At 37.7% G+C, this 27743-nt stretch overlaps 1 protein-coding gene across 4 annotated transcripts in view; it reads right to left on the minus strand.

Moving 5' to 3' along the window:
* LOC141436379 (WD repeat-containing protein 47) overlaps nucleotides 1-27743 on the minus strand; it is a 111220-nt gene that overhangs the window by 68472 nt on the left and 15005 nt on the right. For 2 of the 4 annotated variants that reach the window (XM_074099329.1, XM_074099337.1), the window contains exon 4: nucleotides 25897-25942. In XM_074099329.1, the coding sequence (XP_073955430.1) occupies nucleotides 25897-25942 (46 nt within the window). Of the gene's footprint in view, nucleotides 1-2382; nucleotides 3030-10205; nucleotides 10624-11107; nucleotides 11465-25896; nucleotides 25943-27743 lie in introns of those variants that run through there. The other 2 variants (XM_074099344.1, XM_074099353.1) reach the window with 2 other exon arrangements.

The raw sequence follows: 27743 nt of genomic DNA on the forward strand, positions 1-27743 counted from the left end.
CACCAATCCCTGTGGACAACTGGGTCTTTGAGTTTGGAATACTCGTATTGTAGAGTTTTGCGAGAGCTAAGTCTGCGGCTATATAGGTAGTTATTTTGTTCGTGGCATTCACTTCATTACAAGTTTAGTTCATCGCCATCAAACGTAGCAGTTTGGCGAGAATATATAATGCGTAATACCTAAGTTGTAATTCGAATATATAAATAAAATTAAAAAATTAAATAGTTTTTTGACAGCCATTAGGCGTTGTTTCCGACTTATCTTTACTATGAAATCGTCACTACTTTAAAAACCTCGTACCTCAAAATAGATAATTTTCTGAGTCAACATTATATCAAGGTTCAATTTTGTTGACATATTGATTTTAGCTAGATTTTTTTAAAGTAAGTGACGAAATATTGTTTCCATATTTAAAACCTTAGTCTTCCTAATAGCTATAAAAGAAAAAAATATGACACTTGCACCAGGATAGCACGTGCACAATGGGGCTTTGGGGCTTAATGAAACATTTGGAGTCGAAAAATTAAAATCAGTAGAAGATTATTTTCCATCCAGCGCAGCGCTCGCATTTACGAGTACGAGTAGCTCTTTACGGCACCGTTCGAGCCCCCATCTACTAGAGGTTTTAAATCAATCGAGCCTCCCGAAACGTCGCTTGAACCCGAACGCGGGGCGATTAAGGAAACGACCTTTGATTTCAAATTATAGGTCAAGATTCTCAACGCGCCGTTCTAATTCAATTAAAAAATCTAACGTCTTACGAAACGTGGCATAATATTTACTCGGGCTGCCTCAAACGAACTGCGGAACTGGTTTGGCGCATTAGATCACTTTTCACAAGTGTACATTTATTTTAGCATCACCAAGTTATTAGCAGATGTGACTAATGCCACAACCATAGTGAACTAATGGCTATATTGTATTCGGTGGCAAGTAATTATTACCTTCATAAAACTTAAAATCACACGCAATAGGTTGGCACTTTTTTACTGGTGTGTTAAGTAACGTTTATTATTATGAAAGTAATTAAGGAAGCTCGTAGGAAAAGAGTTATTATTCGAGCGCGTGTATTACAACAGACTTCAATATTCCACCGACTAAAGGTAGCGATTTTCAAATTACACGTACGTTGAGCTAGATGAAGTATTAAAAAATTACATATCTGACTATTCAAGACAAATTGATTTGATAATTTCCTAACCAATTATATCTGCAAGCGAAATTGCGAAAATCATTAGTAATAAATCTATGAATTTAATTTATAATAATCATTAAATAAAAATACGGAACCAATAATGCACGGTTACGTGAGGTTTATGTAAGATGACAAGGTAATATTCAAATTCGAGTTATAAAACAAATTTACAATTCGATTCGGATGTCACATTGGGTAAGAGTTTTCTAATTTGTTCGGCCGATGCTTGTCATCGAGCCTTATGGTTATGTCTTAAGTTATAGAGTGACCAATATAGATTAGATATTGGTTTATTATGATTAGATAACAATACATTCCTCAACTGTATCAGGATTTCCTAAGACCGAGTCACGTACCACGGCAAGGGAGAACCACAGAGGCTGAAAATACGACAGGTACCTACCCGGAATAAATCACACTAAACTGATCCCACCCGACCAAACCGGCTGTAAAAAGTGTGTGATAAGATCTACTATTAGTCTATTCAGAATTCCTCTCACATAATAATAAAAAACATATCTAAATAGAGATATTACGAAACAAAGGAATTCACACTCGCATTGCAGCTAGTTGGGTAACACCTAGAGAAAGACTGTTCGGATTACCCGAAAACCTAAATTCACACTTACCCAGAAACGTTGAAATAATGATGCAAGTTCACAGTAGGAAAATCGAGATCTGCGCTGTGTGTTGGCATCGTATTTAGGTATAAATAAAATAAAATCAAATATCGAACATCCGTTACACGCAGGACGGTGCGTCGCGGTTCACCGGAGCTGAACGGGGCCTGCCGGGCGCAGCACTTGTTTCCCATTCCCATAGCACTCGACCAAACAACATTGTGCCGACATTCCGTAAACAAAACGCTAATATTATACCTATTACCTACGTGTTTTGACATATTACACATACGCCATACTTTAGAATTAGACATTATTCGCAATAGCGTCTCCCTTGCGTCTCTAACACATGAACTTCGCTCAGCCAATGAGGTAATCAGAATCATATATTCGAACCTAGAAAGTCCGCATAAATACATTTGAAACTAGCACAGTCACAGTTTAATAACTTTTAAGTTAACACACTTCAGTGTACCCTTTTTTAATGTAGAATTAAATTGTAGCAGTCTTTGAAGTAGAGACGAGTGACAAAGACACCATATCACGAGTAGAAAGTAGCTCAATTACCTGGTGGAAGGCCGAAATGCGTTTAGGCGGCAGCAGCTGAGGAGGTTTGTCGACTAGATTCTCCATGGAATGTCGGCTGAAAAATCCTTGTTTTTGGAACGTGGTGTTGCTTTTGTATGATGTGCGGTTAAATTTAGTTGCGGGAGCTACTATTCGGTTGCCGTTTTCATCATCGTCTTCCCACTCTGTGACAACATCAGTGCGGACGTCTTCCAAGGAGCGCGAGCGGCTGCACGGGCACGCGGCGGCGGCAGGTGCCGGGTTGGGGTTCCGCGGCTGACGAGCCCTCTCCCGGCCGTACAGGTCAGCGTGACTACTTGGCGTCGGCGCCCCGGCTGATCGGTAGCTTGGAGATAAGAAGTAGTAGTCTCGAGATTTATTGCTATACGCACTCATTCCTGAGAAATCCGAATATATGGAACCTTTGGACGACGAAGTTTTGAAATTCCTCAAATCCATCGGGTCCGGTGGTCTGAAGTAAAAGTTAGGCTGCGGCTGGCGGGAAAGCGGTGGCCAGGGTCTGAACGGCGCGTCGACGTAGTGTGCCGGTTTGGACTTCATTTTAGAGCACGGTGCATCCGAGCGCGGCGTTATCGGTTCCGTGCGGATGTAGCCGAGGGAACAGCGCTACTGTTGTCACGGGCAGCGAGCGGCTGCGCGGGCGCGGGCCCACCACCTGTGCAGTACCACTATCCGCCGCGCGTTAGACAGAGATGAGAACATAGAGAAAGGCGCGCTTGCGTTCCGCTCGATCCGTTGACTGCGAATATAAGTGAAAGGGGTAGCCCGTGCGCGGTCAACGCGTCGAACGCGCTCAGTTTAATCACAGAACTCTTGCTTGTAACCTATTATTTACACATTCAATTTGTTACTAAATAGAAAATAGTGTCTCCAGACAAATTTACCCGCGTTCAGATATTTTTCACTTTTTAACGCGGAGATAGATACAGTTTCAAAAAATAAGCAGGTACCTATATTTTTCTCTCATATGAAGGGATATATCTGTAAGGTATCGGATAAATTGTAATAAAAAAACATGCAATCATTTTGAAATGTATGGATAAAGTATCGTTCATGTTTTACGTAATTCATAAATGAATTTATATCACGAATATCAATTTAGGATTCGTTCGACTGCACTCCATAATAACACATTGTCTCCGCTGGTTCGATAAAACCGCAAGTTTTAGACGGAACGTTTAGCTGGTCACGCGCGCATACAACTTTCGCTTTTTCCTTACGCCCGAATAGTTACTCGTTTAGCATTCAATATTAGACAAACATTTCGTAATATTTAATTAGAGAGATACTGCGCATCGCAATTGTTTATTGACGAAGATGAGATGTAAAACAATAAGATAAATCAGCATAATATTACGCGCTACTCCCACACTTGTCTAGAAATAACGATGGAAAATTCAAATATTTAATTAGTCGCCTTATTTGTAACGAGGGAACTCAAGGCTGAACCATATACAGATCATAGGTACGTTAGTAATAAACGAGTTAATGTCGGTAGAAACTCATCATAATCTTAATTTCGTCCTACGCGAGGAAAAACGTATAATAATTATGAACGCATGCATCAACAACATGACAACATCGAATAGCCGGTGCCATACACCACGGGCGAACAAATGAGGAATGGCTTTTTTGTCGCCAGTTATGAAGAAGACTCAAAGCAGCTGTTAGAGTTAGAAAAAACAATCGTAAGGTAATGAGATGACTGTATAATTTTAATTATGAGTAGTGTAACAAAAACTTTGATCGCAACAACAATATACGATAAGGTATTTAAAACAATAGATTATTAGCTCATACACGTTGCGCAAACTCAAACAGGGCGGGTGCACGGGGCACAGCACCCATGACTTCATAAAATGACTCATGTCGGTTTACTTCGGCCAAAAATCCCTAAACGAAGTACGAATAATATAGGTAAACATTAACTATACCAACACAGCCGACGTTTGTGATTCATTCGCTATAGCCTGCTACAACCGGAGCATTTGTCTCTGTCCTCAATCAATTGGGACTTATTAACTGATCAGGCGGGAGTCAACCTGGCGATTTATGGGAGACTCGAGTTTCACGATAAATGGGAATTGAATGAGTCGGTGGCGCGGCCTTGCCCTCGTCGCGGTTGTCAATGGCTTGCTCAGCGTAACGTCTGCAGGGCTACTACGAAACTCGAAACTCGAAGTTCGCATCGTACCGTCCCTCTCGCTCTCGTATTAAATACTATAAGTGTCAGAGGGAGCGCACGACACCAACTTCGAGTTTCGAGTTTCGTAGTACTTAGCCCTGCTGTCTTGCGGTCGCTAAATAGAATTTGTTGTTGCAACAGTCACTTCATTCGTTTTATTTTTACGACGTAAACAGGCCCGTTGCATCGCAGCCAGCCGGTACTCGATAAACCGCTATAAAATGCTGCCATTTAACGTAACCACAATGTTATTTATAACGTTACAATAGAAAAATGTTCGTAGCCGGATAAATCTGCAGCACGTACCATTATATCGCCTGTATTTTATGTAATTAATCAGACAGTTAACAGTTACATAATAGGCGCCTATTTTGCATCAAATATTCATTGATAAATCCAATATCGATACCACGTGTTAATTTAAAGTGTTATGGGGAAGGAAGAACTAACATAACAATATATTTACCTATATATGTATATTAGTCCGTAAGGTATTTATTGTATAGGCCAAGTTGCCCGAAATAAATGAATTTATAATTACATATATATTATATACATTTTCTTTGTAACTTGTTAATCATTTAATGTTAAATTAAACTTTTTATTCGACCAATAAATAAACAAGCATGAATATGTAACGTGCAGTTATGTAGGATTGTAATTGACAGTTATTCCTTGCTATCATTAATCCAAGATGTATATATAAAAATATATCTTGCTCACGTCGCAGTTTTATAATATAAGTAGCCTATATATAATAATAATAATAAATAAATATTTAAAGTACATTTAATAAAAAAATAAAATTACTCCGTCCGCGTAGAATTCGTTTACCGCTATCCGGCAGGAACCATGCAATTTTCAGGGATAAACTATCCTAAATATGTCCTTACCCGGGATTCTAACTATGTGTATACAGAATTTCATCTAAATCGGTTAAGCGGTTCACACGTGATGAAGTAACAAACAAACAACTTACAACTTTCGCATTTATAATATTAGTGGGATAATATATTATGTTTATCAACTCGCGTGTAAAGAATACAGCATAAAGAACGGCTTTCACCCGGGGTGATTTTGAAGAACGTAAAACATACCTACATAATTTAGCATATGGCATTTTAGCGAATTATACTAAAAACATGGAAAAACAAATAATTCTGTATTTACATCAAACGGCTAAGTAGACGTTATAAAGGGAAACGAATGTAAAATCGCAAAAGTCCACATTTACCTCGCTCCACGTCACTGACTATGCAAATACGTCTGTAAAATATATAAAAGCGCAAAACGGCCTGATATAAAATGTAAATATTATCATGATTTAGTGCCGACCGAGTGCGAGTTGGCGTCGTGACCATTTAAGGGAGCATGGGCCGACTTGCTATTCGCTCCCGGCAAGCCATGTACAGTGACCTACAAAACACATTATAATCCGATACGGATTCGATATTTTTGGATCAGACGCGATTCAAGGGAGCGAGTCCACGAAAGAAAACACAATTTATAAGAAAAAAGCTAATGCTATTCAGTTTCAATGGTGCCCGATTTCTCGACACCAGGGATTTCTTATGTATCGGTATAAAGTTTTTATAACCGCTCTTAATGGCAATGAATAATGCAGAGTATATTTAATGTCCGATAAAATATAAAACAGTTTGACGTGATTCGAAATGAATGTTGGATGTTTGATTTTAAATTATAGAGTCTATAAAGCGCATCTTTATTGACATGTCAATTTAGCAAAAAATGTTTTTTTTTTAATGTGTCAGTGTTACCGCTGAGTTTTGTGTTAAAATCACTCTACGATGGTACTTATGACCGTCGTTGAAAATTTTTATTAAACTTATCTACAACGTAAAACGTAAAATTTGCTAACCATTTTTCGATCACTTCCTAGTATTCGAGCTGAAATATGACATACCTATTTAACTACGAGTATGTACCTAAACAAGACTTTAATCTGGTAGTGAAATTATGCCGGTTCGACCAGGATCGTCTTCGCAGAACGAAACTCTTCAACGGTAAATGGCATCGATTTGAAACTTGGTACGGATATGTAGTTACGTGAAAATGCAGTGAGCAAAAAAAAAAGTTTGTACTTATTCAAATTAAATATTTAATAATAACTAAAGAATTTGTCAAGAGTTTACCCTAACTTAGTAAAATGACTACCGCATTAGCCGTAAACCAATTTTTTATACAATTGACTAGTAAGTAAGCTGCGTAAGTTTATTTTCAAGCTGGGATTTTATAAATAGTATTGTACCTAAAATGTCATTGTACCGCTTCGAAACACGGATTAGCGGCTACGATCATCTCGCCAATACCATCGCCAAGGTGATCTCAAGGATTGTTCGGCAAACGATTTCATTAAGCAAAATAAAGTACATATTACGGGAGATACTGTTAGCTGATCATTGGACTAGTTTTTCTTCTCATAATAAACGTAGGAAGAGGTGATACAGCCCACACTCATGAAAACCGGTAAGTTCCCACAAACTCAACCGTCACTTAACTAAACGCTTACCAAGGGCCTGTCACTGTCACATATTTGGCTGAGATGAAAATCCGCGGTATCTCCTGACATAAGTGATCTACATTAGACACTACAGTTTACGGCAGCTAAGTTTTGAGCGATGAATTCTCAAGGGACCATGATGACAAAGACATATAACTATTAATGGAGGTACTATAGGCACGTAATTAAGTGTACAAACGACCGCATTTGGTTTAAGGTTCAATGCCTTGCACATCATAAAACGTCAAGGTCTAATTTCACTTAAGGCAATGCGATAATCTCATGGAAAACTTCATTGGCTCGGATCATTCTAAAACTGACAAAGATCGTGTTAAGAAACTATTAGAAGGCAATTATCTGCTTACTTTTACTTTTACTGTGTGATTTTACTTGGGCTTTTACGAAAGTACTGATGTAGTGAATAATGTTACGTATGACGAGCGAAGCAAGGAGTGGTTTGTATGAATTGTGACCACAACGCACGAGCCGAGCGAGCGAAGCGATCGTGCCGCGGCAGCGGCCGGCGAAGCGCCAGAAGCGATATCGCCACCATTTCATGATATGCCTAGGAATTTTATAATCTGCCTAAACTGGTCAAATCATGATATGGCGGCGTTTCATGATATGCCTAGGAATTCATGATCTGCCTAAACGTCACTAGGCAAATCGTTAAACGGTGAGTTTTGAACGATGTGGCGGATGCCCCTTAGCCAATTCATGAAATGGCGCCATTTCACGATATGCCTAGGAATATCCTGATCTGGCGGATTTTACGATCGGCCGTCGACATATATTTTGTGAAGTACAGTGTCTATGATAGAGTTTATATTACGAAGTTAGAATCATTTTATTCTCAAGTCACGAGTTACCAATGTGATTTGTGGCTTATTGTTGCTTTGATGTAAAGTTACATTTGTGATGTCTAACGAGAACAAACGACGCGGGCTTGATATTTTTACGCAACACGTTTTGGTTCGCACAAGTTGATGTAAGCTATGACAAAGTCAACAGATGCGTATTTATTATAGGTACAGTAAGGCGATACGGAATGTGAGGTTGATCAACCGCGCATTCACAGAACCGTGACGATTGATCACGGATGGCCATTTGCAGTGTCAAAGGCAGTGTTACGAGTTAAACAAGGTAAGTAAATGGTGAAACATTTTGCAATGATGTCGCGGGGGTTACAATTCGCGCACAGTTTCTTGTAGAATCAACATTTTAATCGATTCGGTAAAAGAAAAAATATAAACGTATATGAAACGGCCGCTTCTGAGTTTAAATTGCTACCTTAGGCTTAGACCCCGTTTCCAACAGAGATGTGCGAGAATGTAATGCGAGGAATGTGTTTTACATGAATCAATAGAAACGCTTCATCTACCTCGCCTCGCTCCGCTCAGCTGTTTCCACTAGACGTGTGCTGTGGGAGGATAGGTAACACATTCTCGCACTCTCTGGTTGAAACGCAGCCTTATTCTTACTTATTTTAATTACAAACAAAAAATGGGACACATTTTCGCAGGTTATTACGTTCAGGGCAAAATATATTTGATGTCAAAGTGTTCAAATGTAACGTTCTTGGTAATAGAGAAACTTTCCGTTATTTTTGAGCACCTTGGCGGCATATTTACATCTGACGTTGACTTTATATCCTCTGGGAATAAATTAAATATTAATACTCGATCCAAGTTTTCCAAGTCGCTCTACGTTTCGGGGGCTACAAACATTGACACATTTAACCTTAAAACGGTGTTTCGAATGGGAAAGTATCATGGTAGAACTTTTTGATTGGCAGAACCGAGCCGTTGAAAGCGTTCAGCTTTCTGGTAACATTTTTTTTATACTCTTTATTGAGCAAAAAAGAAAAACAAAAGGTTACAGAAAAAAAGTATTGTTAAGTACAAAGGTGGACTTATCCCTGAAGGGATCTCTGCCAGTCAACCTTTGAGTGGTACATTTTAGTCGTGGATTGGAAGTTAAATATTGAATACGTCGTCCATGGTCTCAAGTTTGATTAGTTTTGTCAAAGGCCATTGAATAGTACTGGTCGCTAAATTGCTGGCGTAATATTAGTTATTCCGTAAATCCAAGCAGGGATAGGAACTTTTGAAGCGCTTATGGCCACGAGGGCTTTGAAAGTTTTTTCATGAATTTACGATATCTATTACCTAACTATTGAAGGGAACGTTGCGTGTCTGCGTAGATTTTTTATTATTCCCATAGAAGTAACAGTAAAGTAATGAAAAACATTGTTCACGTCTACGTTTGCGGTCTGCACAATAACGATTGTAAATTGATTTAAAAACCACTTAGATAATTATAAAGGGGAATAGCGAGGTATGCTCTATGAATTGCAGCATGCCATCGAATAGGAAGGAAGGTAACATTTCCGACGCTATATAACTTCACGCTTGCTGGAGAATAACGGAATGATAAAACAACATCGGACCCCGCTAATTGCAGCATGGTTCCGTATGTAACTCGAGTTTCTAATAGTTAACGAAATGGTTCTATGGCATAACTTCTCACACCTCGTGACACAACCAATGAGTTTTACACCCATATGTATACAAAGACAATAATATAAAATGCCTAGTCATGAACATTAAACAACGAAGTATTAGAAAGTTAAGAACAAAAGAGGTAAAATCAAAACGTTGCACGATCGATATCCGTAACATTTCTATTTTATTCAGCCACTTGTGAAATATTTCTAAACATAAATACAAGCGTTATGAATAAGGTAGTAATTGCATATCGTGCACGTCAGTTAGCTCGTGAAATTACAATCCATAAGTCTCAATTTTATGCGGTGAGCCAGGCATTTTCATCGTCAAACAAATTACCTATTTACTCTTGGACTAATGGAGTGATGAGGTAATTCATGTTGTTTATTCATCAGTGAATTTCTCAAAAGCGGCATTGTGGAGTTAAACTCGAACAGTGCTTTAGTATTTAACCGAGTTTGATACCCTTTTAGCCTTTCTAAATGATGCCTATACCAGAAGGAAACCATTACATACGAAATACTCAACGTAATCCTTAAACGCGATTGAAAAAAGGCATCTCCTTGAAGAAGTATTGTATAAAAAGTACCTTTTTAAATCCGAATGACAAGCGCTCTTCGGGTGCTATAGTGGGCACGAAATTGTGTCTGTCGGATTCCCAATTGCTGTGCCAGTTGTCCAGTGAATCTGTTGACGACTTCTTTGTGTCGATGGAGCTTTTCCTGGACAGCGAATTTGTGGAGCCGACGTAATCTCTTTTCATGTCTCGGATGCCGTTGCTCGAGAGGGAATCTCTTCTGTTGTAGTTGACAATGTTGGCTTTCGAGAGATTGGGGAAAGAGCCCATGGAATGCCTTTTGTTGCTGTATCTTTGAGTGGGGCTAGGGGTCTCTCTGCGAGGGGGGGTGACGGACGGACTGTGTGGGCGGCGGAGGATGCTCGGGAACGTCGAAGGGTGCTCCATCTCACGCGCCGGGGAGCCCGATATCCCCAATGAATCCTTGCGCCTGTTTAATAATATCACTCATGAAGATAAATACTATCTCAACGGATTGGTTCCAAAGCCGTGAAACGCCTTATAACTGTGCCCTGTTTGTCGTAAACTATGTATCTACTTAGCGTTGTTTGCGCGTCGGCAAATCATTGCGTGAGATGGCAATATTTCTTGGCAACTGAGACGTTGTCTTTATATCAATGAAACAGGAAAATTCAATAGCATTGAGTTTATCACACAATCTCCTGAACATGCCTGTCGGTCATGGATTATAAAAAGAACGTAAGTATACTTATTGGAAACACAATTCGGCAACATTTTATCAATGACAATCACAATAAGAGCGAAAAATTACTTCAATATCCTTTCAAGTCGAGAGTACTTTTAATAAAAACATCGCAGACAATCAATCATGTCTTCAGAAAGGACATTGTTAAGACTCGGCACAAGTTATAATGCGATTCACGATCATACATAAATCAAATAGCATTACGGACCTGATTATGAGTCCATTTGAGGGCGAGACGGATTCTCTGTAATAACCGGGCGAGGACTCCCTGCTGCTGTGCAGGTACAGCGAGGACCTATAGGGCGAGCTGCAAGCATGTCGTCCATGTACATCGCAGTGTGGATCGTGCTCCACGATCGAGCTGACGAGCGGCGACCGGCGACCTTCGAGGTTCATGTTACCAAACATCGAGTCCAGCTGACGCATCGCAGCTACCTTCTTCACTACACTCATCTTCACCGTCACAACTATAGATCGCGATCGATTCGAGACAATTGATACGCTGAAATTTAACGTACGCCCTCTAAGTATGCCGCGAGACGACTGGACCGAGCGGACGGCGTTCGCGCGAACGACGCGTACTGAGATGACTCACTGCGCGCGCGCAACCGCGATTATCGACGTGTCCTACAATTACATAAATACAATAAGTAAGTGACAAGGTAAATAATGGTCCAGAGCAGAGCATAGAGTCATCAATAATAAACAAGCGGTACGTGGGTGGAAGTTCACGACAAGGTCGCTTTAAGTAGGTAGTTGAAGTATCCACAAGTTTAGAAAAAAATAATGTAACGCAGTTTTCAATGTTGACTATTACGTTATTTATTATTATTAGTTATCAGGTTTTATCTTAGTGCGCAAAATAGTTACATGAACAGTAGATCACCACCTTGTTTTATCTTAAGAATGCGAAAATGTTTATTATCAACTTGTTAACATTTATCAGAGTTAAATATTGACACACTTCTTGTGTTGGCATACGAAATCATTTTAATAATCATCAATACTGATTCGCATCGGTCGATTGTGACACTAATTCATTCTGAATAACTTTCCTTTACAAACAAAGCGACGAATAAAAATTGGTAAGTATCGCAACAGTTCTGATTACGATTCGAAGAAAAGGACCGTCATTTTCCCTGTTATTAGAAACGATTTGTTTTCATTACATCGTGAGAGCCGGGGTTCATTACTAATTAAATTAAGAAATAAGATAGCATATCTCGTTCCTTAAATTATCATCGCTGTCGTCTATAAAGTTAAGGCTACATCAGAATAGGGAAGTGTTCAGTGGAGGTCTTGACTTCTGAGAAAACATTTGATCAAAAATATCTGAACACGACTCTATTGTTAACGGCGTAGAAGCGTGTTCAGTTAATTTTGATTACATTTTTGGTCAGAAGTATAAGAACTCGGCTATTCCTGCCCTAATAGTTTTTTTCTTATGAGTAGTGTACCTATTATATGCAATATTAACTACAAATATACGACGTGTCAATTTTTAGATATTATAGTATTTAGGTCGGTATTTATACTCAACGCCGTATATAGATTCCAAAAAAACTACTCGTGTGTTGCCAATAAAATGAAAAAGTTTTGCATCGGTTAGTTTTAACTTTTCTAAATAATGTACATATGTCATTTATTTTTAAATAATTGTAAAGCTAAAATTAAATGCAACTGCATAAATAAATAATTTAATGTAAATATTAATTTCACCAACAGATATTTTGTTGAAACTGTTTTGTAGTGTGTTTTGGGATGATGGGGGTGAATTTATGTACAGTTTACAGTACACTTAATAAATACGATGATTGATGGAATGTCGCCAGTGTTCGGAAATTGTCGGAAACAGCCAATTGTCTTTTTCCAAAGACCGATGTGCAATCTCTATCGCCGGGTACAACTTTTTATCCATATAATAAACGTGGCCTTTGTTTTCCACAACAAAACCATTGAGACATCAAAGGAATTTGGGCACAAATTTGTGCCTCTGGGAGAGGACAGGTTAAAACAAAAGCGTCATCAAGATCAGCATTACTAAAGCCATAAACAAACAAGTAAACATCTAGTTCCGTAAACCTTTTAAAGGCAACAATTATATGGAACGTATATAATTATTAAATTACTTACCTAATTGTAGCAACCCCACGCGTCGGCGCGGCTTGGAAGTCTTTGAACAGTGTAGTTGTAAGTGTAACCAAGCGTCATGTTCAATTTAATTGTGGTGTTTAAGCAGCGGAAACGCTTGACTTATTACAATGGAATTAGTGTACGCGAGCAAGTATTTGGTATGTCCACTTTTTTTCTTTTTGGCTGTCGGTCCAGTGGCTGATTGGCGCTAGCCCATTGCCACGCACTATTGCACGCCGTTCGCGATATTATTGAATACGATATCGATTTTCTATTTATTTTATAGATTAAAGCTTCTCAATGCGAGTTTATTGAACAGAAAAACAATTCTTTAGCTAAATTTACATATACCAGAGTTATAAAGTTTTAAAACTCAAGATTAGACAGATAAGGACTTATTAACCGTGTGACGTCACAATTAATCGTTTTTTTTTTCACTAAACATTGACATCCAGGTGTTTTGGTTGGTGCAATATAAGTTAAATTATTGTTAATGTCATTGTTTTAGGCATAGAGATAGTTTATGGGCCAGAGAGTGACATAGGCTACTTTTTATCCCGGAAAAATGTACAGTTCCCGAGGGAACAGCGCGCGATAACCAAATTCCACGCGGGCGAAGCCGCGGGTAAAAGCTAGTGCTCATATATTTATGAACTCTACTATACCAAGCAACTGATAAATATACTTAAATACATATCAAATATACATAGACTTGTATACTTGTATATAAATATAAATTATCGAGATTCGTAGACCGGTTCTCAATTTTACCGTCACTCTGTCTTTGTATTATTAAATTGGTGTCAGCCACATATTTAATCTTTTTATTTTCAAATCAAATGTTACATACTAAGAAATAAACATACTTACATTTACTAAAACGGATTTAGTGCTCGTTTATCACGGCAAGTATTTCCATTTTTGAACGTAAGTATCTAAAGGAATAAGAAAAAATAGTCTCAAACGTAAAATCCTTTGTTGAATCTCTTTTATATTGAGTGCGTAATACCTAAGTAGGAGACTTGAGAACGAATCTATTGAAACGACTTATGAATATTTCTTCGAAATATTTGTTCATTTGCTATAAACATCTCTTAGCGATAAGCTGGCTCTGGAAAATAAAATTTTCCGCCTTCTATGTTTGAAGCAATTTTTGGTAGAAATATAATGTATTTATTTCAAGGGGAAAAATTCAAAATTGCACCTAAAATAAAAATGAAAAGACTTATTATTGTATAGTATACTATTTTCAATAAATTCCTTTATTTAATAATTTTCTACCCTATCAATTTACGCCAAATAAATCCATAACACCTAAACTACGAAAAAACGCGAAACATACGAGGGGGTGATTCAATCGCCTCCCTTGAGATGCTCTACCTCTGAACTTTCGCTTGTCATCCTGTATTACGATAAGTCTACGCATACACCAGAGTTGTACGAGGTAGCTAAGTGGTGGGCGAAATACATAAAAGATCCCTGTCGGTCGAAGTATATCCGTTAGGACCCATAGTAAGCGGTGGGCGAAAAAAAAAACAAGGATTACTTCATTTTCTTAAAACCTGCTCAGCGCAATTTCTTTAATACCTAGTTAGATTTTCCTTGCACAGTTCAGGTGGATTGCAGCTTTAGTAGAAAGAAACCTGGAACTGAAGGCGAGACGTACATAAATAGTACATTACTGCTGAAGCTCAGAAAGAAGGAATTTGCTGACGAAGTAGTTTGCAAGCCGAGCTATAGCGACCGAGAGACTGCACGGATTGTAGATACGAGTCAAGAAATTCATGTTGCCGTTGAGGAATGTATAGTAGGTACTTTTCTCAAACAATGTGAGGAAATAACTAATAAATATGTATGTGAAATATTATAATAATAGGTCATATTTTCTGACAATACTTGCATTGCCATCCAATCCAAACTGTACAATTGTACTAAATTTGAAAGAAATTCGATCACTTCATACAAGATGACGAAATACGATGACTTGCTACGAGTATTAATAGAGGCCAGAATAAACAAATATTTAATGTTAAATAAAAGCTTGTATAACACATTTGCAAAACAATTATTCAACATAATTTAAAAAAATGTACCCAAAAAAATTTATAACAAAAAATTGAACCGACTACAAAAAACCATGAAAATAATTTTCTACCAGTCTGAAGTCGGTTGCCTCAGCACGAGCCAGCAGGAGTGGACCTACAGTCGCCTACCTCACCTACGCACTACATATTGGGCTTCAATCACTCCTCCTGGCTCGTGCTGAGGCACCGACTTCAGACTGGTAGAAAATTATTTTCATGGTTTTGTTATATATTTTTTTTTCACTCTTAATCTAAGATGCAATAGTTTAATGTCAACTGCTCGTTACCTTTTAGAAAAGATTGCTTTTTCCGATGTAGAGACGTTCATTCTTGAGAAGTCCTGGTGCTTCACCACCCATTCCATTTCACCATATGCATTACAAGGAGCATAAATTGCTTAGCAACTGTGTTAAAGTAATTGAAATTCAACCCGTGAAATACTTGATATCGAGTAGTAACTCCGATGGTCAACAGTGGTCTTCATCATCAGTTCCACTTCACCTAACGATGATTTTCAAAAGCAAATGCATGAGTTACTACTAAATATATTAAAATTACCATAGGCGTCCCTACAACATTTGAGGAGATCCCTCGATTTCCTTCGGATTCAATCATCAGATCCTGATTTGGTGCTTATGGGACCTAATTGAAAACATTTCTAGACGAACGCAAAAAAAAAATCAAATCGGTTCATAAATGACGGAGTTCTGAGGTTGTTAAAAAAGTGTAAAAAAAAAATACAACCGAATTGATAACCTCCTTTTTTGAAATCGGTTAAAAAAAGATTCGATCACGCTAATAGAACTCATTTCAAAGGCTTTCTAAAAGCTTTATTCTAAGCATAGACATTTCAAAAGACGCTAAAAAAACGATAAACCGGAGCTTGGCTGCTAGGAATTATTCTACAGTCTGCCAATTACTTATTTCAAGTTTTAAAAAGCTAGCGAAGCGGGGAATAACGGAGGTCAGCATATTTATTTTAACTTCTAGGACTATAATAGATGTACTCACAGGAGTATAATAAATCTTTGTCCTATATACCTATGTAGGTAGCCGGTAGGTGTTGCCGTTAGTTACCATGCAGATGAAAAACCCCCAATGCACAACTTTCCCCGAATTTTCCCTAAGATTTAATAGTTCCGAAAAGTGTGCAACGATAAAATAAGCTAGCCTTTGAGTCTCCGTAAAAAAGCGCCTAATAGTTCCTACTAAAAAAATGTTTGAGGTGGCATTTTTGATGTTCGATAAAATTCATCCATTACATTGCCGTCACTTCGCTGCTCTCTCATTTTCTAAATGATAACTTTACACACTTTACCAGTCAAACTTACAGACGCGAACGTTAACAAGTAACCAAAACATTGAATAAGTTTTTGTTCAAGTTACATTTTTTTCAACTTTTGACTGTACTTGCACTTGACACCATCCAAACTACATTTCCGTACCAAATTTCAAGTCAATGCCATTATTGACCGTAGAGGAGTTCCGTTCTGCAGAGACGATCCTGGCTGGATTACCAGGCTGTCACTACCAGATTATTGTATTGTCACCAGATTTACATATGTAAGTATGCCAAATTTCAAATCAAAAGGACCAAAAAGAAGTGGAAGAAAAAAGAAGGAGGAAGGAGGGAGGGGGTGAAACTGGGTCAAATTTAGCTTCCAAGAGTTCCAAGATTTGAAAATAAAGAAACAGGGCAAGCTAAAAGCTTGTAATAAAAAGTTTTAGGTAAAAATATCATTTTTGAACAAAAGCTTTTTTTGCTGACTGTACTTTTTGTTGACTTTACTTGCATTTTCACCCAAACTACATTTGCACACCAAATTTCAAGTCAACGCCATTAATCGTTGAAGAGTTCCGTCCTGCGACGACGATCCTGACCGGACTACCAGGATGTCACTGCCAGATTATTGTATTGTCACGCAAATTACATGTGGGTCAAATTTAACATGCAAGATTTGACCCGCACATTCATAGAATACATACATACAAGGTACATTGCAAGTAAAATAAAAGCTTTTAAAAATATGTCAGATTCTATTTGCCAAACAGACCTCACAACACTAGCGCCAACTAGCTTTATAGAAACCCTCATGTTCAAAACAAAAATGCAGAGGAAACATTACAGTGGGCAAAAGTGTTAAAGGCCCCTTGTGTACAGTTCAAGTTTTACGTCAGATCCCAGGCTAACTGGCGCGCCTAACAAGATTAACTGGACAAATTTCACGATGACCAATTGCAAGACTATTTAATTACAACCACACAGAGCTGACGAGATAGAGATGCGAACAATGGTGTAACTACCGACCAACTGCATTACCATTGACCGTAATAAAAAACTGATGAGTAAATAAAACGAGGGAAATTATTCTTCAAAAGGGTATATACGCAAGCATTATTTATTTGTTCAAATACATCTGTATTGTTTGACAGACCGAGCTGTAGAGGAATTTATTAACGTTTTGAATTTTCAATTGAGTAGATTTCTGGGTAAAAAATAATAATATTGTATTTTTTCCGTCAGTTAGTTCAATGTTTTTCAAACTGTGGGTCGCGACCCCCCGGGGTCGCGGATGTTCCTTAAGGGGATCGGGGTATGTTTAAAATACTCTCACCATTATTGTGTATGACTATTCAATGTTTGTATTACTCGTATCAACGTAGGATAATACAAATAGCTGTAAGTGGAGGCAGGCAGGGGGACGCCAAATATTTTTCAAACAAAGGGGGGGCGCGTCCTGAAAAAGTTTGATACACACTGACTGTTAGGTTATCAGAAAATATTGGAACCCTATTTTTTCTTTGTAAATTAAACAAAAAAATATGGACGTTTAGCCCGTTTTCCGTTTGACATCACACCTAAGTGACAGAATAAGTAATAGGTACAGTCACCTATATTAATATCTGCGACAGCGGAGCGTGAAAAAATATCTGACATGTCCTACCTGCTGCGGCCCTAGAAATAGAGTCGTATCAGATGTTTATGCACGCCTTGTTGTGTCAGATATTAGTGCTGGTACATAAGTATCCACTTCTCTATGCAACTAGTATGAAAAAGTGGATACATAAGTTAGGGAACCGACTGTACGTACACTTTTTATTAAGGAATGATGACACGGGCCGCCACTCCCGAAGTAAGACGCGCTTTATGTTTGGATTTTTTTTGTTTCATTGACTGACTTCTAACTGATGGACTAAGTAGAATATTACTTTTGAGAGGTTAAGTAAGTAATTGAAGCATTTCTACTGGTTTATGGAAAACACATTTTTTGCAACGCATCCTCGTAAGTACATCTCTAGTGGAAACGCAGCCTTAATTAAGCTCAACTATACTCTGTTCCAACGGCAGGCGAAAAAACTTACGATGGACAACCTTTCGCATGTATCTCTCAACGTCATTCTAAAACATGATACAACAAGTTTTACTGACTTGAGTGATCACGTACAGCCCATACTTTGAAAGTTGGTACTAAGAGCAAATGATAAACAAGTGCATCGGGCAAAATATATACTTCTTCACTGTTCGTTTTTTTCGCCTGCCGTTGGAACAGAGTATAACAGGTATTCTTCAATTCGTTTCGTAGCCACTACAGTCCAATGTACGTGGGCGCCAAAGTTAATAATTGCATTAGCTTAATTGAAAGCAACAGGCGTGATAAACCTGAGCGTGAAAACTGTAATGGAATACGGCTGGCGCGTCTACCACAAGTGGTTGCGACAAGACAAGACTATGTCGCTACGTATGTCTCTTTCTATCCAGACAAGGACCAAAGAGATGTAGAAAGCGCTAAGTGAGAAAATGGTAAGCGCTAGTTATTTACTTCACTGGTTCTAAATTCGTTGGAAAATTAGTGCATGTCGGATTCGCGCACCGAGGATACAACATTATTTGTAGGCACGAGTATCTAAGCATAGGTATCCTGTGTTACCAGAGCTCTGCTTCTAAGCGTAAAATACGCAGTTTGTAGTCATTTTAGATTGGTGACTGACAAAAAAAGATAGACAAAAAATTAAGAAAAAAAATACTTACGACAGTTTTCTTATTGGTTATGCCATAAATAAGAACTACCAAATTTCATGTTTCTAGACAACTGTAAGTATCTTATCGGTTTTAATTCCAATTTTTATGGAATCAGATTAGTAGGGGTAACAGAACTGAGTACCTATATGATATTAATTAATTATTATATGAGCTTGATATCAGCGTTCCTGAGAAATGAAGTCTTGACTGATGGACAGACTGACAGCAAAGTGAACCACCGGGACCAATATCTGACATAACAAAGCGTATATACATATCTGACACCACTCTATTTCTAGGACAGGACGTGTCAGATACTTTTGCACGTTCCGCTATGGCTGATATTACAGGGGACTTTACGGAACCCTAAAAACAGGTAAGCTGTGTATAACAATGTATGCCGGAAATTTTGTATGCGGCCCTGACTAGTGTTGTAAAGGACTCGAACTCGGGGAGTCCTTTTCATTACGACTCGGAAGTCAAATGACGAGACTCGACTCAGTACATAGGAACTCCTTTATTACAGAAGTTTCAACCTAGCAAGTCTCGCGAACTAAGCGAGTATCGCACGCATAGGACTCGAGTCCTTTTTCTGCGTTCGAATCCTTTAGTATAACGAGTCGTACTCAAGCCGTATTATTGCTTGAGCCCACCTCACCTTTAAATATGGTGTCATCAGTTATCCATATAAAATATGTATACAGTTATAAATATATCCATGTTTAATAATTAATTATTTTTTTCCCTTAACTGACCGGTGTTAGTATTAAGCTTTCCTCCCCTACATTACTAATTAGAGACCGATTCAATTTACCAATTTTAATTACTTGTTATTTTATGTTTTGTAATTTTTTTGTAATGTAAATAACTTTTACCCCGCCGCAGCTATAGACTATAGACTTCGAGCCATATTGTGAATCTAGCCGCGAATCTAATTTGAAAACTAATAGTCGCAGTGAAAGACTCCAGTTTTTTCGAAAACTATAGAGAAAACTCGAATCGCTCGACTCACTATCGACACGACTGGGGACTCGGGTCTTCCTCTTCACCGAGTCGTCTATTAAATGAGTCTAGTCTACAAAATTAGAATTCCAGAACTTGAGTCCTTTACAACACTAGCCCCGACCATATTAAATAGCCCTCAACAACTCACTTTAAGGGTAAAAGACGGTAAATTAAATCGAAAAACTTAGAAATGTTCAGCAAGAGAAAATTAAAAGGAAAATGTAATCGCGAAAATGTCGCAGCCGAGAGGAATCCCGGGGTACGGAGCAAGGGGAAAAGGTGTCCGAAAATTTGTTTTCAAATATTCCGATCAGTGTTTATCGACTTACTTTAATTATGTAATGTTTTTGAATTCGTTAAGCGTATCGAATGGTGCCAGTTTCCTTGCGAACGGTAGCGAAGCGATTTTATGTTTACGTGGAATACTTTTTTTTGTTATATTATATATACTAGCTTTTGCCCGCAGCTTCGTCCGCGTGGAATTCGGTTATCGCGCGCTGTTCCCTCCGGAACCGTGCATTTTTCCGGGATAAAAAGTAGCCTGTGTTACTCTGGCCCATAAATCTCTATACCATAAAACACATCGATCTGTCGCTCCATTTCGACGTGAAAGACGGAAAAACATACAAACAGACACACTTTCGTATTTATAATATTAGTATGGATTTGTTATATTAGAGATGCATTTTTGTTATATTAGAGATGAGAAACTATTGAAAAAAATTACCCTTGTGGAAAAAAGGTAAATAAGTTTTAAAACAAATCACTCCCTCCCTATCTGTCTCAGTGGAAACCGGGCAGAATCTAAAACAGCTGTTTAGCTGTTCGTAATTAACCTCATCTTTTATGATTAGGACTTTTTTTAATTGACTGGATGGCAAACGAGCAAGTGGGTCTCCTGATGGTAAGAGATCACCACCGCCCATAAACGTCTGCAACACCAGGGGTATTGCAGAAGCGTTGCCAACCTAGAGGCCTAAGAAGGAATACCTCAAGTGCCAGTAATTTCACCGGCTGTCTTACTCTCCACGCCGAAACACAACAGTGCAAGCACTGCTGCTTCACGACAGGATAGTATTAGATTAGAATACTTATAGTTTGACCAATTTTTAACCACCGACGCAAAAGTAGGGGTATTGACGCCAATGTCTGTCTGTCGTGGCATCATTCTGTCCGTGGCATCGTAGCTCTACAAATGGACCGATTTCTACGCGGTATTTTTTACGTGAAAGCGAGTTTCCTTGCGATGGTTCTTAGCTATGCAGTTAAATTACGGCAAATTCAGATGATATGCGAAATTGGGATCGAAACTTGATCCACTTGTCCCACCGAGTGCGAGTAGCGAAAAGATAATGTTTTTAGTATGAAAATGTTATCGCTTTAGTCGCCGAGCGACAAATTTTTCATACTAAAAAACACTCACTTTTCGGTACTCGCCGTCGGTAGCACAAGAGCCGTTCTTGAAAGGCCATAGGTCAAACCACTAGACTACCAATTTTTAAGGTTCCGTAGTCAACTAGAAACCCTTATAGTATCGCCATGTCTGTCCGTCTGTCTGTCTGACCTCAACGCTAAGCTCAAGAGACCGTTAGTACTAGAAATCTATAATTTGGCATGAATATACATACATACACATCAGTTACGCCGACAAAGTGGTAAAATAAAAATAAAAACAAAAAAAAAATTTTAGGGTACGTCCCACCTCCCATAGACGTAAAGTGGGGGTGATTTTCTTTCTCTTCTCGTTGGATAGGTATTTTAAAATCATTTTTCATTAAAATCGGGCGTCCACCCCTCTATCCCAAACTTATTTACCGATGTTTAAATTGAACTCTTTAAAAATATAACCGCTGAGCCTTAAGACGTTTTGAATAGTCTGGCGCCATTAATGTGCACTTAAATTAATAGTCACATTAACATAATACGTGTCATTAATAAAACCAAAATTCTAGTTCCACAGTCAACAGTGACTCGCGAGGCCATCTGTCGAAAAGGTTTCGTCGCCTTATATGTCGACGGGCAAATTCAGGGTCTTAAAAAGCTGTGCAACCATGTATTATTAATTTAAGCGCGTATGTAAAATTTGAAATGGAGTTGCTGAGGTTGAACTCCTGCAAGTTACCGTTACAGATATAGTGAATATTTTGCCATCGTATTTTGTCGGAAAAGTTCGTATCTTGATTTATCAACTAGCGTACTGAAGTTTGCTGCTGTGCAGCTAATTGAGAAAATACGATTAGACAAAATACGATATTCACTAGATCTGCAATGGGGCCCATTTCTCAAAGCTTACAAATTTAATAATAATTTCACGACACTGCTCGAAAATGTGGCCATAGAAAACCTAAACCCAGTAACCAAAACTGCCTATATATGTACATTTAACACCGGACTCATTTATGGCCCGCAAAACACGACAACAATCTAACAAATTACGAAAACAGGTCGGATCAATAATATGTGTTTCATAGTACGATACGACTTTTTAGAATATATTTTAGAATTTCATTCCCGGCGTGCTGAAACGACAATCGGACCAATCAAAACTAACCGTCTGCTGCATGTGAAATTAAATTGACCAATGAGAATGCGTCATTCATGACTTTTATGAGGTGTTTTTTTTTTCTTAAACGCTTTTTTGTGCCTTACAAAAGTAAATAAATATTTTTTGACCATATGGACAAAATGCTTTAATTTTTTTAAGTATGAAAAAACACCACAGCATGGCAGCAGGTCGGACATGACGAAGATGACATTTTGATTTTGAAATAAGTTGTTGCCCGTTGGGTAGTACTCTACAACAATGTACTATAGTGTTTTGTCTCGTAAATTGAATGAGAAAATTAAACAAAATACTAATATTATTTTCATATCTCCTGTTCAGAAAGTTTAATGGAAAATTGCGTTTTCATCTCTCAGGTGGAAAGTATTTTTTTTTAATTTTCGATTAGCCACGGAGTCGAAGATAATTGAGTTACGTCAATGACACTTTTTTACGTTTCGGCATGGTCATCTAGATGCACGTCGTGACCAAGGAGCTTATATACAACACTGGAAGTTGAACGCCGAACATCCGTTTGAAACAAGAAATTTGATCTTTATTACGTCACGATCATATTCCATCTCTTTCTTTAGTTAGGTTAAGAAAGAGATGGAAGTCATTCGTGAAATGTGAAAGAAAGAGATGGAATATATAAATAAGTAATAATGGTCAAACTTCTTCGTTCGGCGTTCAACCTCCAGTTTTGTATATAAGCTCCTCGGTCGTGACCAACTCGATTTTTTTATAGTCGGCCGTGGCAAGTGGCCAATCGAAAAGGAGGTTGGATATAAGTAAATTAAATTTATTACTATTCTAATTTTTTTTTCTAGTATTTTACTTTCCTCACAGTCGAAATGAAAAGTAGAGTGTCTAACTCGGGTGAAATTACCCATTTCCCCTCGAACTATGGGCGCTCTCACTTCGTTCGAGCGCCAGAAATATCTCGGGTGAAATGGGTCACTTTCCACCCTTGGTTATCAATCTACTATTTCATCACACTTGCTCGTCAATGATGTTATTCCATGCCTGTATACTATAGGACAATGGCCTCAATTGTTCCCGCGGGAATTATGGATTTACGTGTTATAGTTTTCCTCCCCAAGGGAGTTAATACTTTAGTTTTTAAAAGTTAGTAGGTACGTCATTTCAGACTAAAGAGGTTTCAAGTCAACACACGTTTTATTTATATCTTTTAAAACTTAGCTATAACCTAATTTTACGCCATCAAAATTTTCCACGCTTCATGAAACTTCGTTGATAAAATTGTTTTGCAATAATTTTAGTATTTTTTTTTAGCATGTTGGAATAATCTGGCCGTTTTTGGATTTTTCTTCTTCAGGATAAGGCTTATAAGTACATATTGGAAAATTGACGAAAAAAATAAAACAAAAGAAAAAACATTTTCCCATAAAAATGTTCATGAGTTTCGTCTCTGTCAAACATTTGATGTTCATCCCGGCCGTCGATACGGTAAACTCTCCTCCTCAAATTAAAGAACGTATTTAAATAAAGGTTTCAAATCGACCGTATACAGGGTGAAATCTAGGACGTAATACAAAATTAGTGTTTGGTGCTCAGTTAATGCTGGGTAATATAATGCATTAACTCTTTTGTTGAAATAAGTCCGATGAAATTTGCGGTTTCCATACATTGTTCATGATTTCTTATTGCAATAATGTATAGGAATTTTTTTTCAGACTTTAACAGAGCACGAAACACTAAATTTTGTATTACGTCCTAGATTTCACCCCCTATGTATGTATATCCACAATATTCGGACCATGGCGTATTTTAGATTTTAAAAATGAAGAATAATGTCAGCAATGAAAAAGGATTAACTTTATATTGTTTGTCAAATATTTATGGAGGCGATTTTGGCATTTTTAACATCAAGTCAAGTATTTACAATCAGAAAGTATCATTTGGTGAACTGGACCCTGATAAAGAAGACCGTAGGTACCGGTACTCTGTTATAAAATGATATAACTATGTTGTGTTTGAGCTTAGTGGAATCGTTGTGAGATGCACTTTGGCTACAAATCACAAAAACTATGAAAAAAAAAATATTCAAGGTTTTTGAAGTCGGTTCCATTTTTTGTTAAAAAATTTAATGTATAGTGTTTTTTCGGGCAGGACGCCTGCCGGGTCAGCTAGTTAACGCATTTACTGCCACCGACGCATATAAGCTACTACGCTACGCTTACTTTACTTTGCTTTTCAAATAACATTGAGTTTGGATTTGCTAACAAAAGCACTCGGTATCTGTCAATTTTAGAGTTGCCACCTGTGCTAATACGGGTAAAGTGAATGAAAGTTGACTTACAAATTCAATACGAACATAGTAGATTAAAAAAAAACTTTTAAAAATATACAAGTTATTACAAAACAAAGCCCTGTGTTGGCTGTGATTATGTTTCTTAGGATAATTAATGTCGATCCAGTTGCCAGTGGGCGTAACACAAAGTTGTTTTAATAGGTCGTAAATACTATGACATAAATATAACGTCATACATAACAATAAATAAAATGTAATTTAAGGCAACGTTGTTTGGAATCGAGTAAGTTATGAGTAATTGTTTGTTCTTAAAACTAAACTACAGTGTAAGGAAAATACCTAGAACTAACGATTGTCTAATATAAGAGTTCTTAGCTTGAACTCAAATGAATGTTATCAAGGCCTAAGGTAGCTCTAGAGCGAATAAAACATAATTCACTCTAGAGCTACTTTATACGTACAGTTCACAAGGCGAACTCTATTGTGCATCTTGCAATAGAGTTTCCAAGACTAAGTTTGGTCTACCGAGCCTTATTAGAGCTCACACTAGAAAATAAGTTTATTTTTCTTATAAATTTTATACAATAAATATATTGATATAGTCAGGGTCGCCGACATCGGAACCGATGTGAAGGACTATTATTATCTTTCTCCATGCCCAAACAGGAACAATTCCATTTTATGTTACAACGCCATCTAGCGGAGAACGGCAGAACTACGTGGACTGCGTGTCGTCTTCGAACAGCGCTATCTGGTAAGCGATGTGACAACTTTTACCGTTCTAGAACTAGATGTAGTCCAAGATTTCCCCGCAAGTCGCAATGCAGTTGTTCACAAAGAAAACTTTTTTTCGAAACTATCACGCCATGCAGCACAGAGACCCGATTTACGTTTGAGAAAATTTAATCCAGTCCGAATTCAAATTGAAATAACTTACGTTTACTTGATCTCCAGTCTCGGAGAGTTCATCGTTGTGATTATTTCTGCAAAAGAAAAGAACGGTTTAATACTCCATAAAATTAACAAGAGATTGGTTTTTTTCAATGCTATATTACACGTAACAATCAATACTTTAAATAAAATTATTCGTTTTTTTATAATAATACCAAGAGAGACAGTCAAGCCTGGCACTGTATAAAAAAATGCATAAATAATCAGCTAGCTTTTTGCCCGCAACTACGACAACGTTCTGCGGGCTTAGCAAATTCTCGGGATAAGAAGCCTATGTGAATCAGACATAGTGGTACTTTCTCCCTAGTAAATGACACCCTAAATAGACACACAAACAAAGTTTGCAGCTTTTATATAAAACACATTTCGCAAGCAGCTGGAAATTGTATGGTGCTTAAAAATTTAACAACTTTTGCACATGAGTAACAGTTTGACAAAGACAGTGGCGCAGCTGAAACTAAACTTTTGAGAATCTTAAGATACGATAGTTTTATCGTAGGAGTACAAGCGAGCTAACGCTAAAGCTAGTCCTTATGATTATAGGCGCAGGATGTGACTTAAATAATAACCAGGGTTGGGTAAATATGAGATGCTAGAGAGCTGTGAGAGTAGGACATCAATATTGTGCTATGTGTTTCACTTAAGTACCATAAGCCCCGCCAGGAGGCTACACGATCGTGCTTGCAGTGTCACTGAAAATCGTATTACGTACTGTCAGCTAAGTGTGTGGGCTCCACTGAGGCGGAGACGAGCGAAGCGGAAAAGAGACGTGTAGGATCGACCAATCATATTAGTTGAAATCCACTTGAAATCCACATCTCAGAGACGAGATGTAAATGATTGGTCGATCCCTACACGTCTCCTCTCCGCTCCGCTCGTCTCCGCCTCACTGGAGCCGCAGCCTAAAGTTGGCGTGTAAATTGTGCAACTGGATCCTGCTTTACAACTAATAAGTTTTTGCTAAAAATTTAACTGTGGATACGAGCTGTTTTGCTGACTGAACTCTTTGTTGTCTGTACTTGCATTGTCATCCAAACTACTTTTTTTCCGTACCAAGTTTCATATCGATGCTAGTAACGGTTTAGGAGTTCCGTCCTGTGAACATCAGTAATATCAAATTTCAAGTCAATCCGACTACTGGAAGTGCGTCAAAGAGCGTAGCCGTGTTTGCATGGAAAAGCGGCCCTTTCACCAAACGTTCACTGTATTTTTTTTAATAAGAGCCCTCATGACTAGTATTATTTCTTGTAAGTTTCACCTTCCTATCTTTGTTATTTTCTGAGATATGTTTTTTTTAACTTTTCACAAAAATGTTTTTTTTTTCCTCATCGGCTAATGCGAGCTACGTAATCTTTTAGTACAGTAATTTATGTATAGAGAATCACATATTCTTTAAATAATAATTTATTTTTCCAAAAAAAAACTTGGATAAATGTAGGAAATAAAACTTCAGTATTTTTTTTCTTGCTTTCTAGAAGAGCGACAGCAACAGTTTTTTGTTAGGTAATTGCTAATAAAGGCCTAAAAATTTTTTTTTTTTAATAATCCAGTTGGTACTTCATACATTCAATTGATATTTCATAAATGGAAAAATAAAACATATGATGTACCCATACAAGATAATTTAGTCGCAAAAGAGAGTATGCACATTGCAACCTCTTTATCATTAACGTTATGCCGCTCGTCTAGAAAGCAAGAAAAAAATACTGAAGTTTTATTTCCTACATTTATCCAAGCTTTTTTTTGGAAAAATAAAATATTATTTAAAGAATATGTGATTATCTATACATAAATTACTGTACTAAAAGATTACGTAGCTCGCATTAGCCAATG

This window comes from Choristoneura fumiferana, chromosome Z (assembly GCF_025370935.1).
Source record: "Choristoneura fumiferana chromosome Z, NRCan_CFum_1, whole genome shotgun sequence".
NCBI classification, from domain to species: domain Eukaryota; kingdom Metazoa; phylum Arthropoda; class Insecta; order Lepidoptera; family Tortricidae; genus Choristoneura; species Choristoneura fumiferana.